The 26750-nt window shown below is 43.7% G+C and overlaps 2 protein-coding genes across 4 annotated transcripts; both read right to left on the bottom strand.

The window, feature by feature from the left end:
- Positions 1–1664: 1664 nt before the first annotated feature.
- Tirap (TIR domain containing adaptor protein) lies at positions 1665–16676 on the bottom strand. Of its 2 annotated transcripts, none has more exons than XM_047518952.1 (4): positions 16409–16676; positions 7337–7494; positions 5232–5813; positions 1665–4385 (listed from the first exon to the last, which is right to left on the bottom strand). In XM_047518952.1, exons 2-4 carry the CDS (start codon positions 7401–7403, stop codon positions 4366–4368), a joined length of 669 nt encoding a protein of 222 aa, XP_047374908.1. In that variant the 5' UTR covers positions 7404–7494; positions 16409–16676; the 3' UTR covers positions 1665–4365. The 2 variants fall into 2 exon arrangements, with proteins under 2 accessions (XP_047374908.1, XP_047374909.1); XM_047518953.1 differs by having other exon boundaries at positions 16527–16621.
- Positions 16677–20505: 3829 nt separating this feature from the next.
- Foxred1 (FAD dependent oxidoreductase domain containing 1) lies at positions 20506–26742 on the bottom strand. 2 transcript variants are annotated; one of them, XM_047519639.1, is made up of 11 exons: positions 26584–26742; positions 26090–26310; positions 25276–25386; positions 24934–25052; positions 23669–23763; positions 23283–23384; positions 22548–22624; positions 22216–22376; positions 21949–22078; positions 21607–21711; positions 20506–21064 (listed from the first exon to the last, which is right to left on the bottom strand). In XM_047519639.1, exons 1-11 carry the CDS (start codon positions 26693–26695, stop codon positions 20972–20974), a joined length of 1326 nt encoding a protein of 441 aa, XP_047375595.1. In that variant the 5' UTR covers positions 26696–26742; the 3' UTR covers positions 20506–20971. The 2 variants fall into 2 exon arrangements, with proteins under 2 accessions (XP_047375595.1, XP_047375594.1); XM_047519638.1 differs by having other exon boundaries at positions 20506–21164; positions 26584–26741.
- Positions 26743–26750: the final 8 nt, after the last annotated feature.

Raw genomic sequence — 26750 nt, 5'->3', positions numbered from 1 at the left:
AAAAAATCTATTTAAACTAATCTTATTGTCTTTATTGACTGCTTTATTCCAAATTAAATCCAGAAGAAGTGTAAATTTGTCTATAACTCTTTTAAGACATTGAAATTGTATTTTAGATCTTGCTAGTAAAGAAAATGATAGGCCTAAATGGTTTCACAGGTGAGTCTAACAAACATTTGAGGAATAGTTAATTCCAAGCTTGAACTCTACAAAGAATAGAAAAAAGAACCACTCTCTGTTATAAAAAGCTGGGATAGCTGGGCACAGTGGTGCATACCTGCAGTTCCAGTAGCTCAGTAGGCTGAAGTTGAAGGATCACAAGTTCAAGGCTAGCCTCAGCAACTTAGCAAGGCTCTAAACAACTTAGACCCTGTCTTAAAATAAAAGGGGATGGGGATGTAGCTCAGTGGTATCTCTGGGTTTAATCCCCAGTGCCAAAAAAGAAAGGGGGGGGGCGCAGAAAAAGCTGATAAAACTTTGGCAACAACCAAAAGAGAGATAATAAAAGAAAGGATAATTAAGGGTTATACCTATATTTCAGCATAAATGTAAAAACCCTAAAGGAATTATTAGCTGAATCCTGTGAATTTTGAAAAATGTAATATATCAGTGAAGTTTAATTTCCACCAGAAATGTAAAGCTGACTACAACAGAAAATCTAATGTTATTTATTGCATTAAAAGGGGGGGAGGACCATCTCAGTAGATATGGAAATGAATTTAAAACTTATTGAAAATCATAAAACTCTTAGCCAATTAGGAACAGCAAAAAAACTTCTAACCTGTTAAAAATATACCCCAAATAAAAATATATTGTGGTGCATGCCTGTCATCCCAAGGAGGCTGAAGTAGGAGGATTGAATAATTGAGGCCAATCTGGGCAACTTAGTGAGACCCTGTCTCAACATTTTTTTTTAAAGATAGCTGGGGATATAGTTCAGTGATAGAACATGTGCCTACCATGCTCAGAGACCCTGGGTGTGACCTCCATCACCACCCCCCCAAAAATATACCAAATAACCACAACAAACTTTTGAGTACTGGGATTGAACCCAGTACTGGGGTGCTGTACCACTGTGATACTGCCTCCCCCGCCCCCCCCCCCCTGTTGTGTGGTTGGGGGGTGAGTAGGGGTAATGGGATTGAACTCAGAGGCCCTCTACCACTGAGCCACACCCCCAGCCCTTTTTATTTTATTCTGAGACCATTTCTCACTTAGTTGCTAGGGCTGGCCTTGAAGCTTCGATCCTCCCACCTCAGCTTCCCAAGTCACTGGGATCTCAGGCAAGTGTTACCATGTCTGTCTACATCACACTGAAGGTAAAATGTTTGAAAAATTCACTCTAAGGTAAGAAGACAAAGATTACAGATGTTGTCATTTCTTTCAACATTTCACTAGAGAAGGATATCTAGTGAAAGACAAAGAAGGAACTAAAATTTTCGTTTTGTTTTGCAAATTATATGACTATTTATAGAAAACCCAATAAAATCTATAGTTTTGTAGAATGAAAAATTTAGCATGTTGTTAGTATTAGATCAGTATATAATATAAATTTCAATCTTTTAGGTCAGCAATATATAAGCAAATATATAATTTTAAAATGCCTTTTTACAGTAGCAACAAAATATGAAGTACTAAGGAATAAATCTAATAAAAGATGAAACTAACCAATATGGAAAGGATATATCTTTATTGAGACACATTTAAAGATATAAATGGAGACAAACCATTTTTATAGCTATAAAGGTTCTATCTCAAAACATCTGTTCTCCCTAAATAAATCCAAATTCAATGTAAGTTCAATAAAAGTACACTCACAGGCTTTTTCCTGGAACCTGAAAAACTGAAGAAACAAAGAGTAAAGGAATCAGAAAAGTCAAAGTAATATAGATGAATAAAAACAACTGGGAGAATTGACTGAAAGGCTATAAAAGTTGATTAAAATATTAAGACAGTTTGGCACCAAGACATGAAGGGACAAATATAGGAGAATGAAGAACCTAGTAACAGACCCCCCCACATATAATAATACTTGACAGTGGTGAGATCACAATCAGAGAAAAAATGAATCACTCAGTAACTGATAGAAAATGTGGGAAAAATTTTTATCTTAAAAAATCAAGAACAAAACACCCCTGTCCCCTAGAAATCCAGGTGGGTTAAAAACCTAAATGTGACAAATACTTCTAGAAGGAAGTGTAGGAGTAGGGAAGAATTTCCTAAGACACAAAAAGCACGGACAAAAAAGTAATAGGTAAAATATTTTATATTAAAACTTTTAAAAAAGATAATATTGTCAGACATTTTAAAAACACCTAATAATTTAGAGATACATACTTAAATATTTAGGAAGAAACTTCAACATCTTCTAATAAGCTGAAAATTTATATTCTTTACTACTTGCCTATTCCCCATCTAAGCTAAACCCTAGAAAATCTTGATAACGGAAATGTGCAAAAGTTCACAGGCTCATTTGTTTTTAGTAGCAGAAAATTGGAAACCAAATATCCATTTGTAGAAGAATGTATAACAATAGTGGTATATTTACATAGTGAAATGAAAGGAAATTAACTGGAGTAACATTTACCAACATGGATAAATCTCACAGGGAACAAACAAAGGCACCCACAGCATACAAACACTATAATGCCATTTGTATGAGATATAAAACCATGTAAAATTAAACATAATTTGATCATACAAACATAACTTTATAGAGAAAACCTAAAAAGTTTAAAGTTCAGAATAGTGGTTACTTTTGATGGGGAAGTGAGAGGACTAGAAATCAGGGCACAAAAGAAGAACCTTAGGGATGATAAGAGTTTGCTTTGTTTTATCAATGCTGGGAACTGAACCCAGAACCTTATGCATGCTTGGCAAGTGCTCTGCCACTGAGCTACACCCACAGCCCAAGGTTTTACTTCTTAAGCTGTGCTGCAGCGTTGTTGCATTATAGTATTCCTTAGTTCTTTTGTATATAATAATTCATACTTTAGAAAGTAAAAATTAGCCAGGTGTGGTGGCACACACCTGTAATCTCAGCAACTCAGGAGGCTGACGCAGGAGGGTTGCAAATTCAAGGCCAGCTTGGGCAACTTAACAAGACCCCTGTCTCAAAAAGAAAAATAGGGCTGTAAATGTAGCTTGATGGTTAAATGCCCCTGGGTTTGATGCCCAGTATTGTGCAAAAAAAATTATTTTTATTTTCAGTAAAAGAGGAGTTCTAATGAAAGAAGAGGCACAGAAGTACACATTGGGGGAAACAATGAAATTCATTTCAGTTCAATAACAAACTTATTGAGAACAGATAAATGAAACCCTGCCTGTCCTGCAAGGAACAGTCTGCTGCATCAGCTCCAACCAGAGCCAGGCCTCTGATGGGGTTCGCAATTACCACAGGATCAGAAGTTTTTTGTTCTTTGTTTTTTAGGTGCTGGGGAGAGAACCCAGGGCTACAGGCATGCTAGGCAAGCACTCTACCACTGTGCTACATCCCCAGTCCAGATCAGTGGACTTTTGACCCAGGTAAAGGTTGAGCCCTGAGCCCTGGCTTTCCTTCTCTGGCTTCCCCACCCAGTTCTTCCATCTCCTGTACATTCAGAATGGCTTCTAGGTTTGTTTCTTTTTTGGTGCTGGAGATCAAACCCAGGGCCTCATGCATGCTAGGCACATGCTCTACCCCTGAGCTACATCTGCAACCCTAGATTTGCATATAATGGCACTTGTGTAATAAATAAAGCACAGTTCTGACTGCACCTTTCATCCAGCTTTTTGAAGTGAGTCCATGTCTCTGGGAGAGAACAGCAGAGAGAACAGCAGTAGTGTGTATGAAGGACTTGATACCTGTTGTTTTCTTCTGATGCCTGTTTCAGGGCTTCTCCAGGCAACTGGGAAGAGCATCCATGCTGAGACCTGCAGTCTAGGCTTCCAGCTCATTGATAGTTACATGCTTTAGGAGGGTTGCCTTTCTACACCAGTGCCCAGTTCCAGGGAAGGAGACAGGTATGTGTGAGGCTTCCTGTCCAGTGAGGCAGCAGGCAAAACACTGCTGACCCTGCTGGTACCAGCACCTCATACCAACTTCTATTTCTGGCTTCCTGGGGGATTCCCCTGCTTCCTCATGGTCTTCCTTGGGGAGTCCCCAGCTTCCTTGTGGCCTTCCTGGGACAGTCCCTGACTTCCCCATGACCTTCCTGGGGAGCCCACAGTAATAGAAGCCTGATGGGCAGTCTGATCCCAGGGTCACTACAAAGTGCTGCAGACTGTCTCCTGATTCCTTGTTACATCTGCTTGAATCTGAGGCCCTATATGGGCTATGTCCAGCTTTATTCCAACTTCCTGGGTCCCATGGTAACATAAGAAGTGTCAACTGAGTGTTTGCAGATCTGAAAGAGACCAAACAGAATCATAGGAATTGTCACTCTCCTCAAACACAGTATCTTTGTTACTCCCCTTCTGGTCCCTGTATCTTCATTTTCTTTTTATTGTATCTTCTCTACCCACTATAATATAATTGCCCCTCCCCTGAGTATACTTATTATATGCAATTCTTTCCAATTATTTTGCCCCTTTTTGCCTTATTAAACTGATATCTCTCCTGGCATCTGCCTAGCTCTTGGTAGACATCTCCAACCCAATCTGAGAGAGAAACTACATACTATTACTACCAGCTAATAGATACAGAGGATTTGATATGTGCTAAGCCCTGCCTATAATGAATATTTAACATGTACCAGGTAATGTTCTGAACGCTAATTGAGTATATATACTATTCTCTTTTTTTTAAAGTTATGGGGGTTGAACCCAGGGGCACTTAACTACTAAGCTCCATCTCCAGCCCTTTTCATTTTTTACTTTGAGATGGGGTCTTACTAAATTGCTTAGGGACTTGCTAAGTTGCTGAGGCTGACCTCTAACTTACAGTCCTCTTGCCTCAGCCTCCCAAGTCGCTGGGATTACCTGCCCACCATGCCCAGCTATACAATTCTTATTTTACAGTAGTGGAAACCTGATGAGCAATAAGAAAATTGAGGCACCCGGGGGTTAAGTAACTTGTCTATGGGAGTAACTTCTCACATGGTCATAGGTGAAGGAGCCAGGATCCAAACCCAGTCTTTTCCAAAGCCTGTACTTTAAACTACTAGGAGCTATAGTGGCTGTCTCCTAAAGGCCAACGTAGATCAGATTCTGAGTTGACTCCCCTTCCCTTCTTCCATCCTCCCATAGCTTACAACGCATGACAGCTTCCTTGACTTGGTGAAAGCCACGATTAGGACCTCTGCCGTCCACATAGTACATGAATCGGAGCTCAGGGGGGTAGGCTTCTCTGGTCAGGCCACTCAGCAAGGGGATGGTGCAGCCCTCGGCCCCTGGGGCCTCCGTCAAGGCCTGCAGCATCTGGTACTTGCACCAAGGGTCGTGAAGGAAGCCTGGGGTGATAAGCAGCACACGACAGTGACTACTGCTCAGTGCTTGGCACAGCTCAGATACAATGGCGCCACCTGGGGTTGCATCCCTGAGTTGCAGGAAGCAACGCAGGCTGGCAGTGCTGCTCTCCAGGTAGGCAACCAGTTCCTGGGCAGCTAGCAGGTCCTCCTCGCTGTGGCACACACAGACGTCATAGTCTTTGCTCCAGCGGCCACTGCTGCTGCTCGTGTCCATATGTGTTGATGGTGGGTTGGGAGACGTGACTGAATTAAGGTATGGGGCTGGGTGGCTGTCCCGTGAGGCTGGCTGGGAATCATCACTGGAGTAGTTTTCTGGGTTAACAGGCATCTTCTTGGGCTTCTTCAACAGGGTCTGCCTGAACCAATCTGTAGTGGGGGAAACATACTGCTCAGGCCTACAGCTTTCCAGGCTACCTCCTCAGGCAAGACTCCTGTCTGCACCCTGTACTGGGAAACACTGTACTCTCAGATTTAGGTCTGCTAACTTGGTACATCCTTTAGGCCTTGCCTAGGAGTTCCTTCTATCTTTAAAGGTTCCAAGAATATATGAGAACTCTAAAATCCTTATGTGGGAGTTTTTATCAGCCTAAGAGATGACCTTAACCAGGTAAGGAATGTACAACAGAGGGATCCTGTGGCCTCTGATGGAAGTGTGCAGCGCTTAGCTAATCCTGGGTACAAAACAGGTGGTTTCAGTTACAAACGAGGCTAAACCAGGAGATCACTTGAGCCCAGGAGTTTGATTCCAGCCTGGACAACAGTTAGACACTGTCTCAAAAACAAGAAAAGGAAAAAAAAAAAAAAAGATGACCTTGCCCTTGGATATATAATATGCCTTAAGTAGAATGTTTCACTAGAACTAACTGGTCAGCCATTTGCATATAGAGCTATGTATGCTGGTAAGGATCAACCTGTCCTAAACCCCACTTCTAGCACTGAGATGAGGTGGCTTTAGGTTAGGGCAGGATGCCCATTATGAAAGGGAAAGGGCAAGGAGACTGGCATCTGTTTGGCTCCAAGAAATCCTAGACTGTTTCTAAGTAGGCAACGTGAACCTGTGGGAGAGCTGCTGTTCAGAGCTCCAGAAGAGCAGAGGGCTTAGAGGTTCAAAACCTACACTTTGGAGCCAAGCACATAGATTTGATTTTGTCCCTTCTGTTTGCTTTTTCTAAAACCTTAAGCAGGTTAGTCTAGATCTCTATTTCCTTTATCTGCAAAATGGGTTCATTTTAGTTGTTGAAGTTTAACTGAGATAATTTAGTATCTGGTATTTTATAAGTACTCCATAATGATATTAAAACTCAGCTTGCTATTGATGAGGACAGACTGGTGTTTTGGGGATTAGTTCATTTTTTTCTTTTTCTGGTCCCTTCTTCCAAGGTTCTGGAATAAAGATTTGCATGACAAGAGTCATGCTAGGACTAGGAGTGCATTTGGAATCTGGGGTGGCCTTCAGCAATCTTGCTAAGCATTTAGCATTTAAGTATTAAGTATTAAGTATTAAGCATTTAGCCTAATGATTTCTAGGCTAGGAAAATTGGGTAAGCAGGCTGGAAAACCTTTGAGCCAAAACGATTTAAGGACCCACAAAAGAATTCACTGATGCATGTCTCTCTCTTCACTCTCCACAAAGCATGGGCACTGAAGTCTAAGGAGGAGCTTTGCCCCATCATCAGCCTTCCTGTGTCCCTCCCTGTGTTTAGACCAGGCAGGCCTCCCACCTCACCAACATGGGGACTGAGGACTACACTCTTTTTTTTTTGCTGCTGGGGGTTGAATCCAGGGCCTTGTGCTTGCAAGGCAAGCACTCTACCAACTGAGCTATCTCCCCAGCCCAGGACTACACTCTTTAGGAGCAAGAACAGAAGTAGGAATCTGGTTCCACTCACCAGCCATCTTGCCCAGAGGCTTCTTGGACTGGGACTGAGGAGCAGGGAGGGAGGTCGATGATGCCATAATGTTGGGCTCAAAACTAACCCCATGAGACTGGGCATTAGTAAAGCAGTAGAAGGGGGAGACCCAGTCTTGACCTCATGGAACAGCCATCCTAAAAGGGATAGAGAAAGAGAATCACAAAAGTTGCACCTACCTTACTCCCAGTCCCAGCGTGTGGGCTCCTGGAAATTCTGTCACTCTGCTATTGCCTAAACAGGTCCTAATCATGAGACTAGGGAAAGACAACACTGATTTAGAGCTGGTTTCTGAATAAACCAGGATTTGTGTTGTATACTCAGAATTACAGGGTATGAATTCAGCATGACTGGCAAAGTGACTGTTCTCTCCCCCACCTGGCTAGGAGTGCATTTGGAATCTGGGGTGGCATAGCTGGCAGGCAACTCTTTAAAGGCACTTCTGTGTAAATGCTGAAATGGGAGGACAGCTGGTATTTAAACAGAAAATGATGTGTCCAGGTAGATAGATGCTGGGGCGTAGAAAACTAGAACATGTGGGTTCCTTGGGAAACTTCCTCCCAGTCTGCTTTCCCTCAAAGCCCCCGTTCTTCTACCCATACAGTCTCCAGATCAGGAAAAAAAATGTCACAAAGTGGTGAAGGCTGCACTCTGCCTAGATTCTCACTTCTTGTTAATGGTGGCCTTCAGCAATCTTGCTAAGCTTCAGTGTCTCCATCTGTGAAATGGGAATACTGTAATGCTAGAAACTTTCTTGGCATTATTGTGAGAATTAAATAAGATGATTTATGTAAATGCTGATGATATCTGACATATAATAAATGCTCAGAAAATGTTATGGGTTTGTATGTCTTTAAAATAATCTAAGCTGGGTATAGTTGTGCAACACCTGTAATCCCAGTGACTCAGGAGGCTAAGGCAGGGGAGACTGAAGCAGGAGGATTGTAAGTTCAAGGTGAGTCATAGCATCTTAGCAAGACCCTGTCTTAAAAAAAACAACAAAACTGGGAATGTAGAATGTAACTTAGTAGTAAATGTCCCTGGGTTCAATCCCTGGGGAAAAAAAAAATGGTGCTGGTGGCTCTTTCAGCCTAGGTTTATGGGAAAAACTGTGGCTCAGAGCCCACCCTGGTGCAGGGGGAATCACAGAGAGATACTTCTACAGATGAAGGGCTGGTAGACAGCTTGGTTCTGGACCTACAGAGTAACAGGCAGAGCGCTGTTTTCTCATTCTTTGCCAGATTTTGAGAGGTCAAAGAAAAGTTCCCTCTGGGAACTCCCACAGAAACAAACTGAATTTTTAGACACATTGCAATACCCAGGTTTTCATATTTAATGACTGTCACTGTTAGACATTAATGCTCTGTTTACATGGTAAACACTATTATACCAAACTGATGACTAAGACCAGAGATGCACAGTTTAAGAAAAAAAAATCACACTGCAGCAACAAAAGGGTCAGAAAGAAGAGTTGGAATGAGTGCAGGAACCAAAGATGATGTTTGAAAGAAAAAGGAAGATTTAAGTATTAAATTGCAAAAGGACATTAAAAGTAGACTATCTGTGTGCATGAGTTCCTTTCCCTTCCTGATATCCTTGGGATTTCAGACAACTTAGGTGGCAGGCAGCAGCTATGGCAGGGCTTTATACCATTGTTAGGTTTTGAAATTCTTTACCTGCTCAAGGGTTGCCTTCTCTGTACATTTTTTTTTAAGGTTCTGTACATCTTTATGTAACTATTTAAGATGTCTTTTTCCCCCTAGCAGTAGACATAAAGTCACTTGGTTTTTATATTGCTTAAATATTTTTTATTTTGTTTTAATTTTAAAATTATTTGGCCTTGGTAGATTTACAAACTAGAGAATCATTCAATTTTTAAAATGATATTTTAAAAGTTAAAAATAAACATAATATGTTAATCTAATTAACATGTTGATTCATTTTTGAATTTTATGAAATGACTTGCCCTTTTGGCCACACATCCTGATTTTGGGTAACTGCCTTTTTCATTGCTTAAGAAGAAATGCAGGGCTGGGGGTGTTGCTGAGTGGCTTAGTACTTGCCTAGCAGGCATGAAGGTCCAAATTTAATTCCCAGTACCACAAAAAACAGGCAGCAACAACAACAACAGAAAAAGAAGAAATTCAGTTGTCCAACAGCATATGCTATTGAGCATAATCCCCTGTGGATATCATTATGCAGAAATTTAAGCACAGGAAATAACAGCATCTTTGACAGGATAATTGAGCAAGATGGCAGGTCACTTCCAGTAAACACATATAATGTCTACTTCCTGGAGTCTAAAACCCCATGCACCTTCCTTGTTTCTTGTCAGTTCTTGTACAGCCAGGGCTGTTCAGCAATCACATACTCCAACCCTGCGTTAATCTTTGTAAGACTTTATAGTAGTCATCATATATCAAGATATAGTTGTCAAGCAGATATCAGATAATTAACCCAAAGCTCCAACTGGAAGGTCTAATCACTAGTTGTGTCTATTCTCTGATTTCCTGGGTCGCCTCAGATGTAGTTACTTTTTTGTGCTTTTAAAAATTTCATAAAACAGAACAACATGCCAATAGGGTGGCATATACCTATATTCACAGAGACTCAGGAGCTAAGGCAAAGGATGGCAATTTTGAGGCCAGCTGGGCAATGTAGGAGACCCTTAGCAATTTAATGAGACCCTATCTCAAAAAATAAAAACAACTGGGAATGTAGCTCAGTGGTAGCTGGGTTCAATCACCAGTACCAAAAAACAGAATGATATATACCCCAAATACCCATTTTGTATACAATAACAAAGACTTGATAGAAAACGAATAAAGAGCTTCAAAAAAGGTGCAGCATGGTACCTTTAGTGCCTTCCAGAATGTTCTTTCCAATATTATATTAGCAACTTAGGAGAAGGAAGTGTTTTGAAGTTTCACTGTATAAAATCCAAAGTGAATTAAGTGTTCTCCAGTCTCTTAACTGGTCTCCAATTTCTGTTATATAGGGAATGTACTGAAACTATGAAGACATACAATTAGAACATGTATCTTTTATAATTCATACTAGATTCCCATTAAGCTTGAATCACTATCTATAGTAGACAGAACAGTTGTCCTCCAAAGATGTCTATATCCAAAACCCTGGCACTGTGAATATTATTTTAAATGGCAGAAGGGGACTTTGCAGATGTGATTAAGGCTCTTGAGATGGGAAGAGTGTCCATGATTACTTAAAGGGGCCCAGTGTAATCACCAGGACCCTTACAAGAGGAAGCAGGAGGATCAGTCAGGTGAAGGAGCTGTGACCACGGAAGCAGAGTTGGTGTGATGTGATAATAAATAAATAATAAATAAAATAAATTTGATTTTAAGAATTTGGGAGGATCACAAGTTCAAAGCCAGCCTCAGCAAAAGCAAGGTACTAAGCAACTCAGTGAGACCCTGTCGCTAAATAAAATACAAAATAGGGCTGGGGATGCGGCTCAGTGGTCAAGTGTCACTGAGTTCAATCCCTGGTACCTTCCACCCACCAAAAAAAGAATTCCGGCTTCAATCCCAGTACAGTGGTACATACTTGTAATCCCAGCTACTCAGGAGGCTGAGGATCACAAGTTCGATGTCCATTTTGACAATTTAGCAAGACCCTGTCTCAAATTTTATTTATTGATTTATTATTTTTACTACTACTACTACTATTATTATCATTATTATTTTGGTGCTGAGGATTGAACCCAGGGCTTTGTGCATGCTAGGCGAGCAACGAGACCCTGTCTCCAAATAAAAAACCAAGAGCCAGGTGTGGTGGTGCACACCTGTAATCCCAGTGACTTGGGAGGCTGAGGTAGGAGGATCATAAATTTGAGGCCAGCCTTAAGAATTTAGCAATACCCTTTCTCAAGACAAAAAATAGTGAGTGTGGTGGTGCATGCCTATAATCCCATTGACTTGGGAGGCTGAGTCAGGAGGATCACAAGTTCAAAGCCAGCCTCAGCAATTTAGCAAGGACCCAAGCAACTTAATGAGACCGTGTCTCAAAATAAAAATAAATAAATAAAACAGGTTGGGGATGTGGCTCAGTGGTTAAGCATTACTGGGTTCAATCCAAATAATAATAATATAATAAAAAGAGATAGGAATGTAGCTCAGTGGTAGAGTGTCACTGGGTTCAGCCCCAATACCACAGATAAATTAATTAAAGAGCTGGTGATATAGATCAGTAGCACACTTCTCTAGCATGCATGAGGCCCTGGGTTCAATTCTTAGCACTGCAAAAATTCTTTAAAAATTTTGTTTTCAACAAGCTACACTGTTCTCAAATACTTGCTCAAACATTTGTCTGGGCAGGATTCAATTGGGGCTTGTAAGACTGAACATAATTCACTTACAACTTTTTTTTTTTTAATCTAGGGGCAATTTACCACTGAGCTATATCCCCAACCCTTTTTAATATTTTTTTTCTTTTTTTTTTTTTTTTTTTTTTTTGAGGCTGGATCTCACTAAGTTGCTTAGGGCCTTGCTAAGTTGCTGATGCTGGCCTTGAACTTGCAATTCATTTGTGTCAGCTTCTTGAGCCACTGGAATTATAAGCATGTACTACTGCACGCAGCTACTTACAGCTTTTTAAACCCAATACAGTGTTTCTCAAAGAGTGGTTTGTAGACTGTGGGGGACAGACCCTAGGGTGGCTCCCACGTTCTCACGTTTAAGTATGGGAACCATGACTTAATACTTTTTGTGTTTTGTTATTTGAGTAATTTTTTTCTTCTTTTTTGTGCTTGGGATTGAATGCAGGGCACTTTATCACTAAGCCACATTTATTTTTTATTTTGATACAGGATCTTGTTGAATTGGTCAGGGCCTCACTAAATTGCTGAGGCTGGCCTTGAACTTGGAATCCTCCTGCCTCAATCTCCTGAGTCACTGGTATTACAGGGGTGTGCCACCCTGCTCAACTTTTTCAGTAGTTTTGAGGCACAGTCTGGCTACATTGCCTATGTTGTCCAGGCTAGCTTTGAATTCATGATTCTTCTGCCTCAGCCTCTGGAGTAGCTTGGATTAAAGGCTTGTGCCACCACTCTTAACACCCATGTCTTACTTCTAATCAACAAAACATGGCAAAGGTGATAGAACGTCACTTACATGATGACATATAAGTTTATGTCTACATATACACACATCACATATAAGATCTACATAGATTACACATGAATATTATGTGTGAGTGCATACATGTGTATGCGTATGCTTGGGTGTGTGCACACAGCTCCATCTTAGCAGATGAGAGAGAAGCCCTTGCTGTCTGAAAAAGACTTTGCCATGTTATGAGTAGACCATGTGTGAAGGAACTGTGGGCAGCCTCTGGTTGCTGAGAGTGGTTCCCAGCTGACAACTCGCAAGAAAATGTACCTCAACCCTACAATTACAAAAAGATAAATTCAAGCAACAAAGTGAAGGGGCTTACAAGTGGGTCTTTCCCCACTTGAGCCTCTGATAACTCCAGAGCTCCAGGGACACCTGGACTATAGCTGGGTGAAACCCTAAGCGGAGGATCCAGTTACGTCTTGCTTGGTCCCTTAAGCCACAGAAACTTTTGAGATAATAAATCAGGAACTAACTGAATGTTAGTTTACAATGCCAGTTTCTGTGCCCCATCTGAATATAATCCCTGAGTATGAGGTTTGGGATCCTGCATTTTAAACTAGAACCTCAGGATTCTAATGTACCTAAGAATTGGTCCTGTGGGTCCATTAAATAAAACTGCATATCATCAGTTCCTCTGTAGCTCTTTAAAAACAGATTCCCCCTGGGGCACAGTGGTATACACCTGTAATCCCAGAGGCTCAGGGAGTCTCGGAAGCTCAAGATCAGCCTCAACCACTTAGTGAGGCCTAAGCAACTTAGGGAGAACTTGTTTCAAAAAATAGAGTTGGGGATGCAGCTCAGTGGTAAATTGCCTTGAGTTTAATCTCTAGTACCCAAAAACAAAACAACACACAAACACATTTTCCTGGAGGTTTGTACTCAGTGCTTTAGAAGTAACGCCCAAGAATCAATTTTGTAAGTTCTCCCCAGGAAATTTTGGTACAAGGAACTACTTACTAGATCATGTTACCTATATTTATAAGTAGTGAAATAATTTAAAAATGCCTAGCAAATCTTGGGATTGGTTCTGTGAAATTCCAAACTACTGATTTTGCTATAATGTCAAATTTAAGATTGAACTCTGACAGGAAACAGAATTCTGGTTAAATGGAGTCTTATGTATTAAAATAAATCATATTTGATTAATACAAGTCAAAGCACATATACTTTCACCAATATATTTTGTAAATTTTGAAGAATCAAAAATGTCAAAAAGTTACTGTCATGTATGACTAAAAAGAACAAATAAAAAGTTAGAAAAAATGTCAGAAAGTGTACATGTGTGTGAAAAAAGCACCCATTATTTTAAATGTAAGTATAAAAGTATTGTTACTTTGGGCATTAAAATCTAAAACCTTACCTATATTTTAGTCACATAAAAACAAAGCAATCAAACGGATAGAAAACATTATAATTAATTTTGCTGTATTTTATATGTGGTACTGTGGATTGAACCCAGGGGCACTTTACCACCTAGTTAACATTCCCCAGCACTTTTTATTTTATTTTGAGATGGGGTCTCACTAAATTGCTGAGTAAGGCTGGCCTCAAACTTGTGATTTTCCTGTCTCAGTTTTCCAAGTTCCTGAGATAACAGGCACGTGCCACCATGCTGGCTCCCAAATAACTACTTGCAATATACTTTTTAAAACGGCTTTGTGCTGATTTTGAATAATATCTATTCAAATGAAAAACAATGCTGAAATGTGTGATGCCAGAATAATAAAGATTGGTTATAAAGTAGTCCATTGGTGGGCAAGGAAAGACAACAGACCAATGGAAGAACAGGGTGTCCTGAAACAGACCCATGTCTTATAATCTCCTGAGTTGTGACAGTGGTGACAGTGTAATGCAGCAGGGGAAGATGGTCTTTTCAATAAATGGTGTTAGGTCAACTGAGACAGTCAACTGTGAGAAAAAAAAAATCTCAACCCACATCTCATACCACATAAAAAATTAATTTCAAATGGGTAGTAGATATAACGATAAAGCTTTTAGAGGAAATTATTTTCTGACTTTGAAGTAAGCAAAGATTTTTTTTTAAACTTGATATAAACAATACAACCAGGGGGAAAAGGATAAATTGGAAAACACTGAAACAAAGACTTCTGTTCATCAAAATACATCATTAGGAGTGAAAAGACAATCTACTGAGAAAGAGAAAATACTTAAAAGTACAGAGCTGGGCTGGGAATATGGCTCAGTGGTAAAGTGCTTACCTGTCATGTATAAGGCTCTGAGTTCAATTCCCATCACCATATAAAAACAAAAAACAGAGCCAATAAATGTCTTGTATCCAAATATTTCAAGAATCCCTACACACTACCAAGAAAAAGAGAGACAATCTATTAGAAAAACAGGCTAGGGTTGGTGGTGCATCTCACTTGGGGTGCAAGAAAGCTGTGCCCACACCACCCCCCGCAAAAAGAAAAATGGGCAGAATAATTGAACAGGAACTTTTATCAAATGGGATATTCAAAAGGCCAACGTACATATAAAAATGTGCACAGTTCATTAGTCATCAGAGAAATGCAAATTAAAATCTCAATCCATCACTGCTATGCCCTCAGCAGAGTGGCTGCAGTGAAAAAGATAGTATGGGAATATTGGTAAGGATGTGGAGAAACAGGAATTTACACTCTCCTGGTGGGAGTGTAAATTGGGCACTATACACTAAAGCAGAATGCACCTGCTGCCAGCAATTCCACTCTTAGTAGGAAGTGTATCCATATGTTCATGAAATCAGAACACAGGAATATCTGCAGCACTATTCAAAATAACCCCAAACTGGGAAACAACAATGCCCATCAGCTCAAGTGTCCAGTAGGTTGGCTAAATAAGTTGGATAAATAAAACAATGTGGCCATACAGCAGAATGTTATAAATCAACGAGGCTGAATGAATTATTGCTAAATGAATTACTGCTAAACACAACCAGGGTGAATCTCACAAAACATAGTGTACAATGCCATATTCTGGAGAGTACATAATATATCCCTTCATGGATCGGAAGTCTAAAACCAGGCAAAGCTGCCTTATGGCATCAAAAGCTAGGTTAGTAGCCACCCCTTTAGCCAGAGGCAGTGACTGCAAGTGCCTTATAAGGCTTTAGGGGGTTAGTAAAGGTTTATTGTTCTAAATGTAGGCAGCACAGGAAATCATCACTTTGTGAAAAATGATTAAGCCATGCACTTAGGATCTGTGCACTCTTCCATATGTATGTTATGTATCATTTAAAAAATACCTTTATTTTTATTTTATTTATATGTGGGGTTGAGGGTGGAACCCAGTGCCTCACACATGCTAGGCAATCGCTCTACCACTGAGCCACAACACCAGCCCTGTATCATCTTAATTTTTAAAATTTGTTTTACTTAGTTGTACATGACAGCTGAATGCATTTATACATTTTGATTTTAAAAGTCTAAAATACACACACATACACAAACTGGATGTGGCTTCCTCTGAGTTACTCCTCACCCTCCTATCCCCCTGGGTAAGGTGTCAGCTAGAGTTTTCATATTTCCCGTCTCAGCAGCACTTATCTGGGCATGGATTTCTAATTTACCCGTCTCCATGGGGCCCAACAAGATTGAATTTATCCTGTTCAATGTGTCGCTCGCTCTAGTGTTTGGCACTGTGCCATGGTGGATGTTTCGAAATGACTGGGTCTCACAGGTCCTTAACCCTAAATAAAACATTGTTCTTGCCACAAATCAACCCCAATGCAGACAGGCTGTGACCTCAGCAGAGAAGGATGTAAGAAGACGCAGACAAACAGTCTCTGCAGTTTAAGATCGAAACAACCAGAGTCAGGCTATTCAAGCCCAGTTAAAGGAGAGGAGCCCGGCACCAGCTGCTTTCTGAGACAGAAAAGGTGACAGGTTTCCCGGAGGAACTTCTTAATGCTGCTTACGCGTTCTGAGTGCTGGAGGCGGCCAGTTGGAAGGACCGGGAGAAGAGAAGGCGGTCACTCCGGGACAGAGGTGCCACAGAGTTGGGACAGCCCGGTAGGAAGCGGGATGAATTCTTACGGTTCAAAGTCAGGTCGAGACCCAAGGGCCACGGGTTGCCCCGGAGCCCCGAGGCCGATGCGCCACCTCTCTCCGCCCGCCCGCCGGGCCATTCACCAGCGCTCCAGCCAGGGCCTCGGAAGTCTGCGGCGCAGGCTCCGCCCAGGGAAGTGCAGTGCGGACGACTCCCGGAAGCTGGAGCCACCGCCCCTCCTGCCCGCGCCCGCAGCCCTGACCCTGGAAGGCGCTTGCCGCCGCTGACCCGCGAGAGAGCAGCACCAGGCAGCCTCTGGGTGAGCCCGGCCTCGCGAAGGTGGGAAGGTGACTTCCAATGGGCCACTAACCTCAGGGACTTGGACATGAGCCTTTACACTTGAGTTCCCAAAGTCACCCGAAAACCCAAGCCCCAGTATCGTTCTGGGTGGTGGAGAAGGAAAGAAACTATTTCACTCATTTAACCCTCTACCATCTTGCATGGGAAGTGTTCACACTCTGTTTTCTTTTATACCGTGGAGAAAAATGCGGCTTAGAGAGATTAAACGACTTCTCCAGAGGTTACAAACGGTTAGCCAAGCAGTAGAATGGAGCTGGAGTGCAAGAGATGTGGGCCCAGTGTGGTAGCTGTGAAGTCATGCTTCCAGGAAACAGGAGCCCCAGGAACGCTGATGCCAAAATGCTTTGCCCTTATAGGCATTCCCAAATGGGCCTTACCAACAGTTCTACAGGATGCCAACAGAACTGCTGCAGTATGTGGTGTTGGCAGGCCATGGGTTAGAGTTAAGATTTCTTTGCCTCCTTCTTAGAACCCTTGATATTCATGGGCACCGTGGAGTATCAAAGGGATAATGTAACATTTCCTAAACTTGTTTCCCATAGGTTAATATTAATAATATCTTCTAGAGCAGTGTTCCATAGCACGCCATTTTGGAAAACTGCCTTAAAACTATATACTTTAAATGCTGGAGGTTGGAGGCCGTTTAATTGAGCGATTCATTATCCACCTTCTCCAGTCTGATTTCTCAGCCAAAATGGATGAGCAGCCCATCCTGGGAGGGTTTGTGCTGTAGGGTTAGTCATTCCTGATTCTTCGTGACTACTTTCCTCATCAAACTTATGGTCTCTGATTGCTAGTGTTGAAGGATTGAGTGTTCATAAGGCATCCTGGGGACCCAGTGTTTGTCCACATACTCAGTGAAGGTTCATTTTTGCTCTTGAGCAGGTACACTTCTGCTCTTCCTCCCAGAGTGCCCTCCCTCTGCCCAACTCTGCTCTGCATAATGGCCTTCTTCTGTCCAGGCACATTTTTGCAGACTATTCAGGGAAGCCTTTCTCAGCCCTGCCCTTCCAAGTCCCTATGGTACTTTGCTTAGCTTTTTTGTTAGACGGAAGGTTCCCTGAGATAGGGATGTGTCTTTGGGGTCCAGCAAGGAGTGCTCAGAGAGACACTCAGATAACAAGCATTGACAACTACAGGACAAGCTCTGGGATGGCTGGGTGTTGGAGCAAAGATGAAGGAGGTTTAGTTCAGGTCCTCACATAGGTCCAGATTCTGTAATCTCTACTTTTAGACTAGGTTGTCCCTTGAGGTCACACCAATTAATCTATCCTCCATTAGATGACCCCTCTTGGATATCCTACATGTCCCATGTTAGCAGTACTCTTCAGTTCCTGGTCTCTCTTGTTTTATTCCTAGGGTTGCAACCCTAGGGGCTTTCCCAGTTTGGAGTGGGAGATTCCTTAAAGCATGGAGTTTTTTTGGTTTTGTTTTTGATACTGGAGATTGAACCCAGGGGCACTTTGCCACTGAGGTCTATCCCAGCCCTTTTAATTTTTTGAGACTAAATTGCTGAGGCTGGCCCTGAATTTGCAATCCTGCTTAGGCCTCCTGATTCGATGGGATTACAGACATGCGTCACCACACCTGGTCCCTAAAACACTTTTTTTTTTTTTTTTTAAGTATTTTTAGTTGTAGATAGACATAGTACCTTTTTAAAATTTTATTTATATGCAGTGCTGCAGATCGAACCCAGTACCTCGCACATGCTAGGCAAGCACTCTACCACTCAGCCACAAACCCAGCCCATTAAAGCACTCTTAATACAGCCTTGTGTTGAAGGGCGTTACTTCTGGGTGTGAAACCAGATGAAGGCCCTTTCCTTCCAACCCTTAGACTGGGATGTCTGTGCTGAAGGGACAGTGTGCACTGGGCATGAGGAGCCACCTTATAGGATTAGTGAGATTTTGTTTGCCCTGACCATTCCCTGTGTTCTTGCCTCTAGGAAGTTCCTATCTTTCAGCACTGTTCTGGTGGCTCTTCCTTTTCTCCTTGCTTCACTGGTCCTGGTTCCCCCAGACCTTTGCAACCCATTTCCCTCCCATCTGAGGTCCATCTCGTCTTTTACATTTCATTATCTCTGGAGGCCCCTTTTGAGAGGGAGTGGGCATTTTACCAGCTGGCTCTACTCCATTGACTTCTCTGTAGCTGCCACACTTCAAACCACCAGTCACAGAACTACTGGGTACTGAATCCCTATGATGTGTCCTTTTATACTGTTGGCCACTTCTTCCTTAGCTTCCACACCACCACATTCTACTGGATTTTTTTCCTGCTTCACTGAGTATCTCTTCAGCACCCTCTTTAGTTTGTCCCTTAAATCTTGGTGGGTTCCTTCTAGGTTCCCTGCCTAGCCTCCTACTTCTAACCTCCCTTGATGATACCATCCTGTTCCATGACATCATCTCTACTTACAGCCCAGACTGTCCGAAGGCCACACCAATTAATCCATCCCCTTCCCTCTTAGATAACCCCGCTTGGATGTACTACAGGTACTCTTCACTCAACACATCCCACTTTATTGTGGCTCTTCAGCTCCTGGCCCCCTTCCTTCACTCCAGGATCCAGCCAGCAGTTACGCTGAATCTTGTTATGGCCTAAATGTGTCCTACTTCCTTGCCCCGCCTCCCCATAATGGGGATTGAACCCAGGGCCTCACACATGCTAGGCAAGCCTCTACCACTGAGCTACATCCCCAGCCCTTAGTTTGAGGAAAGGTCTCAGGCACTTGCCCAGGCTGACCTTGAACTTGTGATCCTCCTGCCTCAGCCTCCTGAGTAGCTGGGATTACAGGGGTGCACAGAGCCTGCCCACCCCACAAATTATGCTGGAACCTAATACTCCATGTGATAATATTAAGGGGAAGTGTACTGAATCATGAATTCTGCCCATATGGATGAAGGAAGCTACTTTAGTCCTGCCATGTCAGGATACAGAATGCATCATCTTTGAAGCAGACAGCAAACTCTTATCAGACACCCAATCTGCTGGCACCTTGATCTTAGAATTCCCAGTCTCTAGAATTATAAGCAACATAAATTTCTATTTTTTATGAATTACCCAGTTTAAGATATTTTGTTATAGCAGCCCAAACACAAATCCCCTGGATCTTAATTCTTATCTCTGGGCCTGTTTGTGGTTTTCCTCTCTGGCTGGATTCCCTTAAGTTGCTTATCATTTGGGTTCTGTTTGGAGGCCAACTTCCCTAGGAAGCTTCAGGAGAAACCCTTTTCTGTCTGTCCCAGACCCCCAGCCTCGGTAAGATGTTCATGCTTAGTGCTTACTTGGGCTCAGCAGAGGTCACACTATTATCTGATGTAGGGGCAGTGGGGGAGGGCAGGACCTATAAGAGCTTTAGTGAAGACCCATACTATGCTTTGCTTTACTTGCTGATGGATCTCTAATATGTAGTCCTCAGTCTGAACAGAAGTTGGGGCTAAATAAATGTTGAATAGATGAACAAAGCCATTCCTTCCCTCTACAATCAATGTTCCTACAAGAACTTGGGAACAGAGGGCACTACCTTGGAACAAGATACCTACCACTGGGATCTAAGAAAGCTCCTGGGAAGAGGATGGGGCTGTGCTTCCCCACTCCCAGTGTCAAAAGCTAATGAGATGCTTCACAAGCTTCTACCTTGAGCAAAAAAGTAGAAGCAACAGGAGATGGGAGGGAAGGAGTTAATCACATTTATTGATTGATGCATAGGGTAAACAGATAAGTCAAGGATCTGAGCCAGCCTTTCCCAGAATGCTCCTGTGCCTGGGTTCTGCCCTGATCTACCCAGAAGGACAGAGGCCAGCTTTCCAGGTCAGCACCAGGAAGGAGCCAGTCCTGGGCCACAGCCTCAGAACTCCAGCTGCCCTGTCAGTTCCAGGGACCTGCCCCATCACTTCCTATTGTCCTGGGTCTGAAAGCCTACCATGGGGGGCCAGAGTGGCCTGGATGAGAAGACAGTGGGGAAGGGGATGAGACCCTGGCACAATGTGGGGAAGATTCAGGAAGTGATGGGCTAGAGTGAGGCAAAGGTCACAGCTAGGCCAGTGTGGCCCAGTGAGGAGCTTCCAAGCTCAGAAGATATTGTCCTCCAGGACCTTCTCTCCCAAGTGAAAACGGCTGAAGAGGAAGGGGCTCATGTCGATGGTCTGGAAGTGGCCTTCCAGCACCATCTCTGCCACAGCTCGCCCCACTGCAGGGGCATGCTGGAGCCCATGGCCACTGAAGCCTGTAGCAAAGTACATGTTGACAACTAGTGGGTGGGGGCCCACTACACCGTTCTGGTCGAAAGTATTGTAGTCGTAATAGCCAGCCCAGGCATTCTGAACCTGCAGGTACACAAGATGCTGGGGTTCTCAGGAAAGCTGCAGACACACCCAACCCTCTCCCTACCCCTTCCAGTAGAGGGGCTTGAACCCAGAGCCTCAGGCCAGGTTAGCACTCTACTACTGAGCTGTATCCCCAGCTAAGGGTCTCACTAAGTTGCTGAGGCTGGCCTCGAAATCTCAATCCTTTTGCTTCAGCCTCCTGAGTAGCTGGGATTATAGGCACAGCCAGCCACTGTGCCTGGCTTCAACCCTTACTGTTCATCAGGAGTCAGCTGCTGAGGGGTTCATAGAATGGGATGCATTCAAATGACTCCTTAGCAGTTGCTAGATGGTGGAAACATGGCAGTGGACAGGTTTAAGGGGACTAAGATACTCCAGTATCATCCGTCCTCTCCAATGTCCAAAAGCAAACAGAAAAAAAAAAACACACCCTGCCAGTTACCTTCAGACTCTGAAAAGCTGGTACCCTCTGGGCCAAATGGGGCCACACCTTGTCCTGGAAGAAATCATGGTCCACGTCCAGGTTTATAGGGTCTGGCTCCTCTTCCTAGATGAGAGAAGGGGACAAGGCTTATATTGCCTGAGACACAAGGGAAGACTCAGACCTCACTGATCCCTTTAATCAGGGAGTGTGAAGAAAAGGTCCCAGTTCTAAGTGGGTAGGGGAAGGGGCTACAACATCAATGGCACAGCACAGCCCCCATAAAAGCCTGGCTCTTTTATGACAGACTATTTAGTCTCTGACTCCTTCCCAGCATTGCTTGTGCCATCTCCCTTAACTTACCTCAGTGGGGCTAAGACCCCCTAGGTAGTTGTTGCCTAATCCTTCCCGGCGGAAATAGACTCCATTTGTGTCTGCAATGAATGGCATCTCCAGGCCTGGACCTTGGGGACAGTGCCATACATACACATACCTGCCATAATCAGGGGGTTAGTGTATCACAGGAACAGCAAGCCTCCCTCCCCCGATCCACACACATGCACAAGCATGTGCAATTATGCTTCTTTCTTTTCTTTTGCCAACTTTCTGGGCTGCCCTGAGGGAAGCTACCTTTTTCTTGGCTCCACAGGTAGCTTGGTACCCTTCAGGGTGCCAGGTGGCCCCTTCCCAATACCAGCCAGCTCTGCTATTTGCCCAGACCAGGCTCCTGCAGCATTGATCACAATGGCACATTCCACTGGCTGGTACTCCAGGCTATTGTTCATTTTCACCTGCAGGCACCAGAAGATGAGGGGAGGGAGGGCCTGATTCATGAGACATACACTTCCTCCTAAGCCTTAGTTTACCCATGCTGGAAAGTGGGTAGAAGACCAACATCAGGATAGTTATTATTTTTCTCATCCCTCCACTGTGTGGCAAGCACACACGAACTAGAGACTTACATGGACTTCATAGATCCTTTTCAAGACCACCTCCTCCCCACTTGAGGTTACCATGCTGTTAGATGAAGTGGTGAAACCTATAAGAAAGAAATTAAATAAAAGCCCTTCGGGGCTGGGGGTGAAGCTCAAGAGTAGAGCACATGCACAGCATGTAAGAAGGCTTGCTTTCAACCCCCAGCATCACTCACACTACACCCCTAGTAAAAATGTCTTTGAGGTGGGGTTGGGGTGGGGAAGGGGGATTCCACTGGTTTCTGTTTTTTTATAGAATTGGGGATTGAACCCAAGGGTGCTCTACCACTGTGCTACATCCCCACTTCTAAAATATTTTATTTTGAGACATAAGTTGCCCACTAAGATGCCCAGGCTGGCCTTGAACTTGAGATCCTCCAGCCTCAGCCTCCTGAGTCAATGGGATTACAGGTATGCACCACCACACCCAGCTTCACTGGTTTCCTAAGGAAAGAAAGCTGGAATGATGTTCACTGAAGTGAACAGAAATCAGGTAGCTAGGACAACTTGGCCACACGGGACAGAACAGTGCTGGAACTGTGAAGCAGGTCAGAAGTCACAAAGCAGCCTAGTGAGGGGTGAAGACAGGCTATCTAGCACTAGCCCTTAGGGAAAAGGTCTCCCACACTGATCTTTGCTTAACCTGTGAGAAGATGGGCCCCAGTCTAGGCCATACCCAGTGTGAAAGATGATAAAGCAGAGGGAATGGGGCCATAGACTCACGTGTCACCTCTCCCTGGCAGAAAAGGACACCCATGGACTGGACCTTTCGCCGAAGCCCCTGAAGCAGAGACCAGGGGTCAAACCAACCTTCATCCTCCATCCCTGAGATAAGAAAAAGAGCACCCACAGAGGGATTAGGACCCTCTTCTTAGAGTATATTTCCTAGCCAACCCCACCCCCAACATTTTTCTAGGGCTGAGAAGTCAGGGAAGGTCATCTTGACAAACTGGACCAGAGTCCAATCCTGCTAAAGGACAGAGCAGCAGCATGGCTTGGGACAGACCCTCCAGAAGGAAAGCAGTCCTCCTTCATTGTGGTGCCGGCATTTTGAGCCCCCATCCCTAACTTTAGGCAAAAAAAATGCCTCTTCTGCAGGCAAACCTCACCATAAGATGCCAGGGCCACTCCCTTTACGTTCATCCAGGGAAACTTATTCTGAAGCTGCTGAGGAGACATCAGACCAACTTTGGCCCCTTCCTGCCTGAGAAAAATGTACAGGTCTGCACACGTGTATTAGAGTGAGTGTGTGAAAGAGAGAAGTGTGGACCCCAACTGTACAAGCAGGCAAGCAGGAAGTCCAGCTCATTCATATCACTTCTCTGTCCTAAATGCCCAGATTTTTCCTCACTGCTGAATGGGCAAAGACCCAGATTCCTAGTTAAGGTCCCTCAGTATTTAGGTCCTCTTCTCTTCCCTACACCTGCATTTCCTTTTACTATGCTATACTCCTTCTCATTCCCTACCCATTTCATGTCCATTCATGACACAGTGGGGAATTTTGTTCCCTCCAGTCTTCCCAGGACAGCCTCCCTCTCCACCACCTAGTATAATCCTGTCCATCGGTACAAGTGTCTCATCTGGGACCATGTTCTCCAAAGGCTGGAGAATATAGGTGTAAGGAAAACTCATGAGCCATAGTGCCTGATTTGAATCAAATCCCAGTGCCAACATTTATTAGGTCCTTGTGCCTCAGTTTTCCCACATGTGAAAGGATGATGTTCTAATGATTAAATGAGTTAATACCTGCAAAGCATTTAGGACATTACCTGATGTCACTAGTGAGACTTGTAGAGGTTTTATTAAAGAAAGCCTCCACTCATTATGTATTACAAAGATTCCCACCCTTGACTGATTCTGAAATTCAGTTAGGGTAGAGGTTGCTAAATATGACCTGTCACCTCTTTTTCTAAATGAGCCACACTGATTCATATGTATTTTTTGTCTATGGCAACTTTTGTGCTTCAATGGCAGAGTTGAGTGGCTGCAACAGAGATCAAATGACTGGCAAAGCCTAAAATATTTATTTGCTGGCCCTTTACAGAAAATGTTTGCTGATCTCTGACTTGGCGTTCTTGTTTGAAACCCAGCATCCCAGACTCTCCCTACAGTCCAATTTGTTAGGTCTGAAACATGTCCTAGGTTGTTCTTATGATCTGGCAAATTTAAGAACCACTGTAGTGTTCTCTCCATACCTGCATTACAACTGTTACCACTGGTAATCAAGATGTGCGTGTATCTGTCTTTCCTGACAAACCGAGCTCCTACAGAGTAGGCACCTGGGTCAAGTCCAGCTTCCCAGCTCTTATCTTGGTGACAGAACTCACTAAAAACGTGAGGTCAAGAAGCAGCAAGGGCTTTGCTGGGCACCCACCTCTGCATTTTCACATTGTTCTCCAAGTTTGCAGCACCCTGTTCTGAAGCCAGCAAGAGATAACCTGAGGGGTTGAACTGGAGGTCCAGGGGAGGGGAATCAACCACAGCCAGGTATTCCTGAGTGAAAGAAAAGGTGCTCAAAGAGGTTGACTTAAAGAAGAGAGCTTTCCTGGCCTCTTCACAAATCAGAAAGAAGCCCTCCTCTAGGCACCCATACTGGGAAGAAAAGCAAGGGTCCCAATTCCTCGTTGCTTGAATCATTCCTGCTCCCTGTATCCCATTACTAGATGGGCTGCTCCTCTCTCTGGGATCACCACCCCTCAAATCTCATTGCACACACATTGATGTTCCGTAGAAAGTTGACTGAAAAGAGGGAAAGCTGGACATTCTCAGGCAATGAGAACTGCTGACGAATCCCGCCTACAGAAAGCACCGTGGAGGCCTTTGAATACTGCAGAAAGACAAGAAAAGTTGAGGTACATCAGTATGTGAATGGAATACTGCGATGGAAGCTGAGAGATATAGACCTAAAGTTAAAGGGAAATCCTATTTGCAAATATGTAATCTAAGAGACACAGGGGTGCATGAATCTGTATGCAAGCCAACCACCAACCCAAAGACAAACATATAAAATCGTTCTTGGCAAATGAGAAAGGTAGAGAGGGTTGGTTATCTACAAGGGCTTGGGCACAGTGGACCAAATGGAAATGACCTGGAAGTCCAAGGTCAGGGGATTAATATTTGACTGTTTATTAGAAAACACAAGGATGTGACCAAAGTACCAAAACTTGCAGTTAGCTGGCAATGGCAAATACAAACAACAAGTACAAAAAGTTCAGAAGTAACGGAACCTAAAAGATAGCTGCATTAACTAGTAGTTTGAATGTAGGTTCTTTGGGCCAGGCCTTTGATCTTTCTTTGAGATCTATAAAGACCCAACATTGTTGAATATCTTTTCAAAGCCAAAAACCTTATTGCAAGGCTCCTGATTTGTTGAAGAACCGGGGACTATTTCTTTTTTTTACCAAGGTCCAAAGTCGAAGGTACAGTCCCTGCCCCTGGAACCTCCAAAGGTTGCAGTCTTCCCTGTAGTGTCCTTAAAATGCACCATCTTCCTTGCCCCTCTCAAGACTCTGCCCCACTCCAGACCTCACCGTGTGGTCTCTTTCCACCACCAGCACCCGAATGCCATCTCGTTTCTTTTGCAGCTGCTTCAGCCAAAAGGCTACAGAAAGACCAAGCACCCCACCTCCCACGATCACCACATCTGAGTGTTCGGGGGGCAGGTGGCGAGTGTCGTACAGTGGAGCCCAGGTCTCTCCCGGCAGGATGGATCCGATCTTCTTCTTAATGTCAGACACCTTTCCATCCCAGTCTGTGGGACACAGTTGTGGTCAGAGGGTCATTTGTTACCTTCACATGGTAGGGATTTGGAGGATGGGCACAGGAAAAGGTGGGATAAATAGACATTTGCGGCCGCTTTGGGACCCACACACCTGCCTGAGTCCTACAAACTTGTCAGGCAAGCTTACTGTCTTCCCTCAGCTGACCCACTGTCCTGCCAGTGTGGGCCCGAGGCCCGGTCCTGAAAGTCATATAGCCGGAGGTACCCCAGAACTACGATACCCTCTGCTGCCCTCAACTTTACCCAGAGTAGAGCCTCCTCTGCGCGTGCCTAGTCGTCGGACCAAGAGGACCCTGCTGGAGCGGAGCCGCAGCGCCCTCCGGAACATGGTCCAGCCCTTTGGAGAGCCACCCATCCACTAAGCACCACCACCACCCGCATGGTCACAGCCCCGCGCCTCCCGGCATTCA

Source organism: Sciurus carolinensis, chromosome 11 (genome assembly GCF_902686445.1).
Source record: "Sciurus carolinensis chromosome 11, mSciCar1.2, whole genome shotgun sequence".
Classification (NCBI taxonomy): domain Eukaryota; kingdom Metazoa; phylum Chordata; class Mammalia; order Rodentia; family Sciuridae; genus Sciurus; species Sciurus carolinensis.
The sequence above is the reverse complement of the archived record's forward strand: the minus strand, read 5'-3'. Positions and strand labels throughout refer to the sequence as shown.

Bases quoted from the DNA above. Each gene is read 5' to 3' on its own strand.
- Foxred1 (XM_047519638.1), bottom strand. From the start codon at position 26,695: ATGGGTGGCTCTCCAAAGGGCTGGACCATGTTCCGGAGGGCGCTGCGG. The intron at 23,764-24,933 runs GTGGGTGCCCAG...CATTTTTCTCAG, and splicing joins AACAATGTGAAAATGCAGAG to GCAGGAAGGGGCCAAAGTTG. The intron at 22,625-23,282 runs GTGAGTCTATGG...TCTTTCTTATAG, and splicing joins CTGCCAGGGAGAGGTGACAC to GTTTCACCACTTCATCTAAC.
- Tirap (XM_047518952.1), bottom strand. From the start codon at position 7,403: ATGGCATCATCGACCTCCCTCCCTGCTCCTCAGTCCCAGTCCAAGAAG. The intron at 5,814-7,336 runs GTGAGTGGAACC...CCCCCACTACAG, and splicing joins GCCTCTGGGCAAGATGGCTG to ATTGGTTCAGGCAGACCCTG. The intron at 4,386-5,231 runs GTAAGCTATGGG...GGTCTCTTTCAG, and splicing joins CAAGGAAGCTGTCATGCGTT to ATCTGCAAACACTCAGTTGA.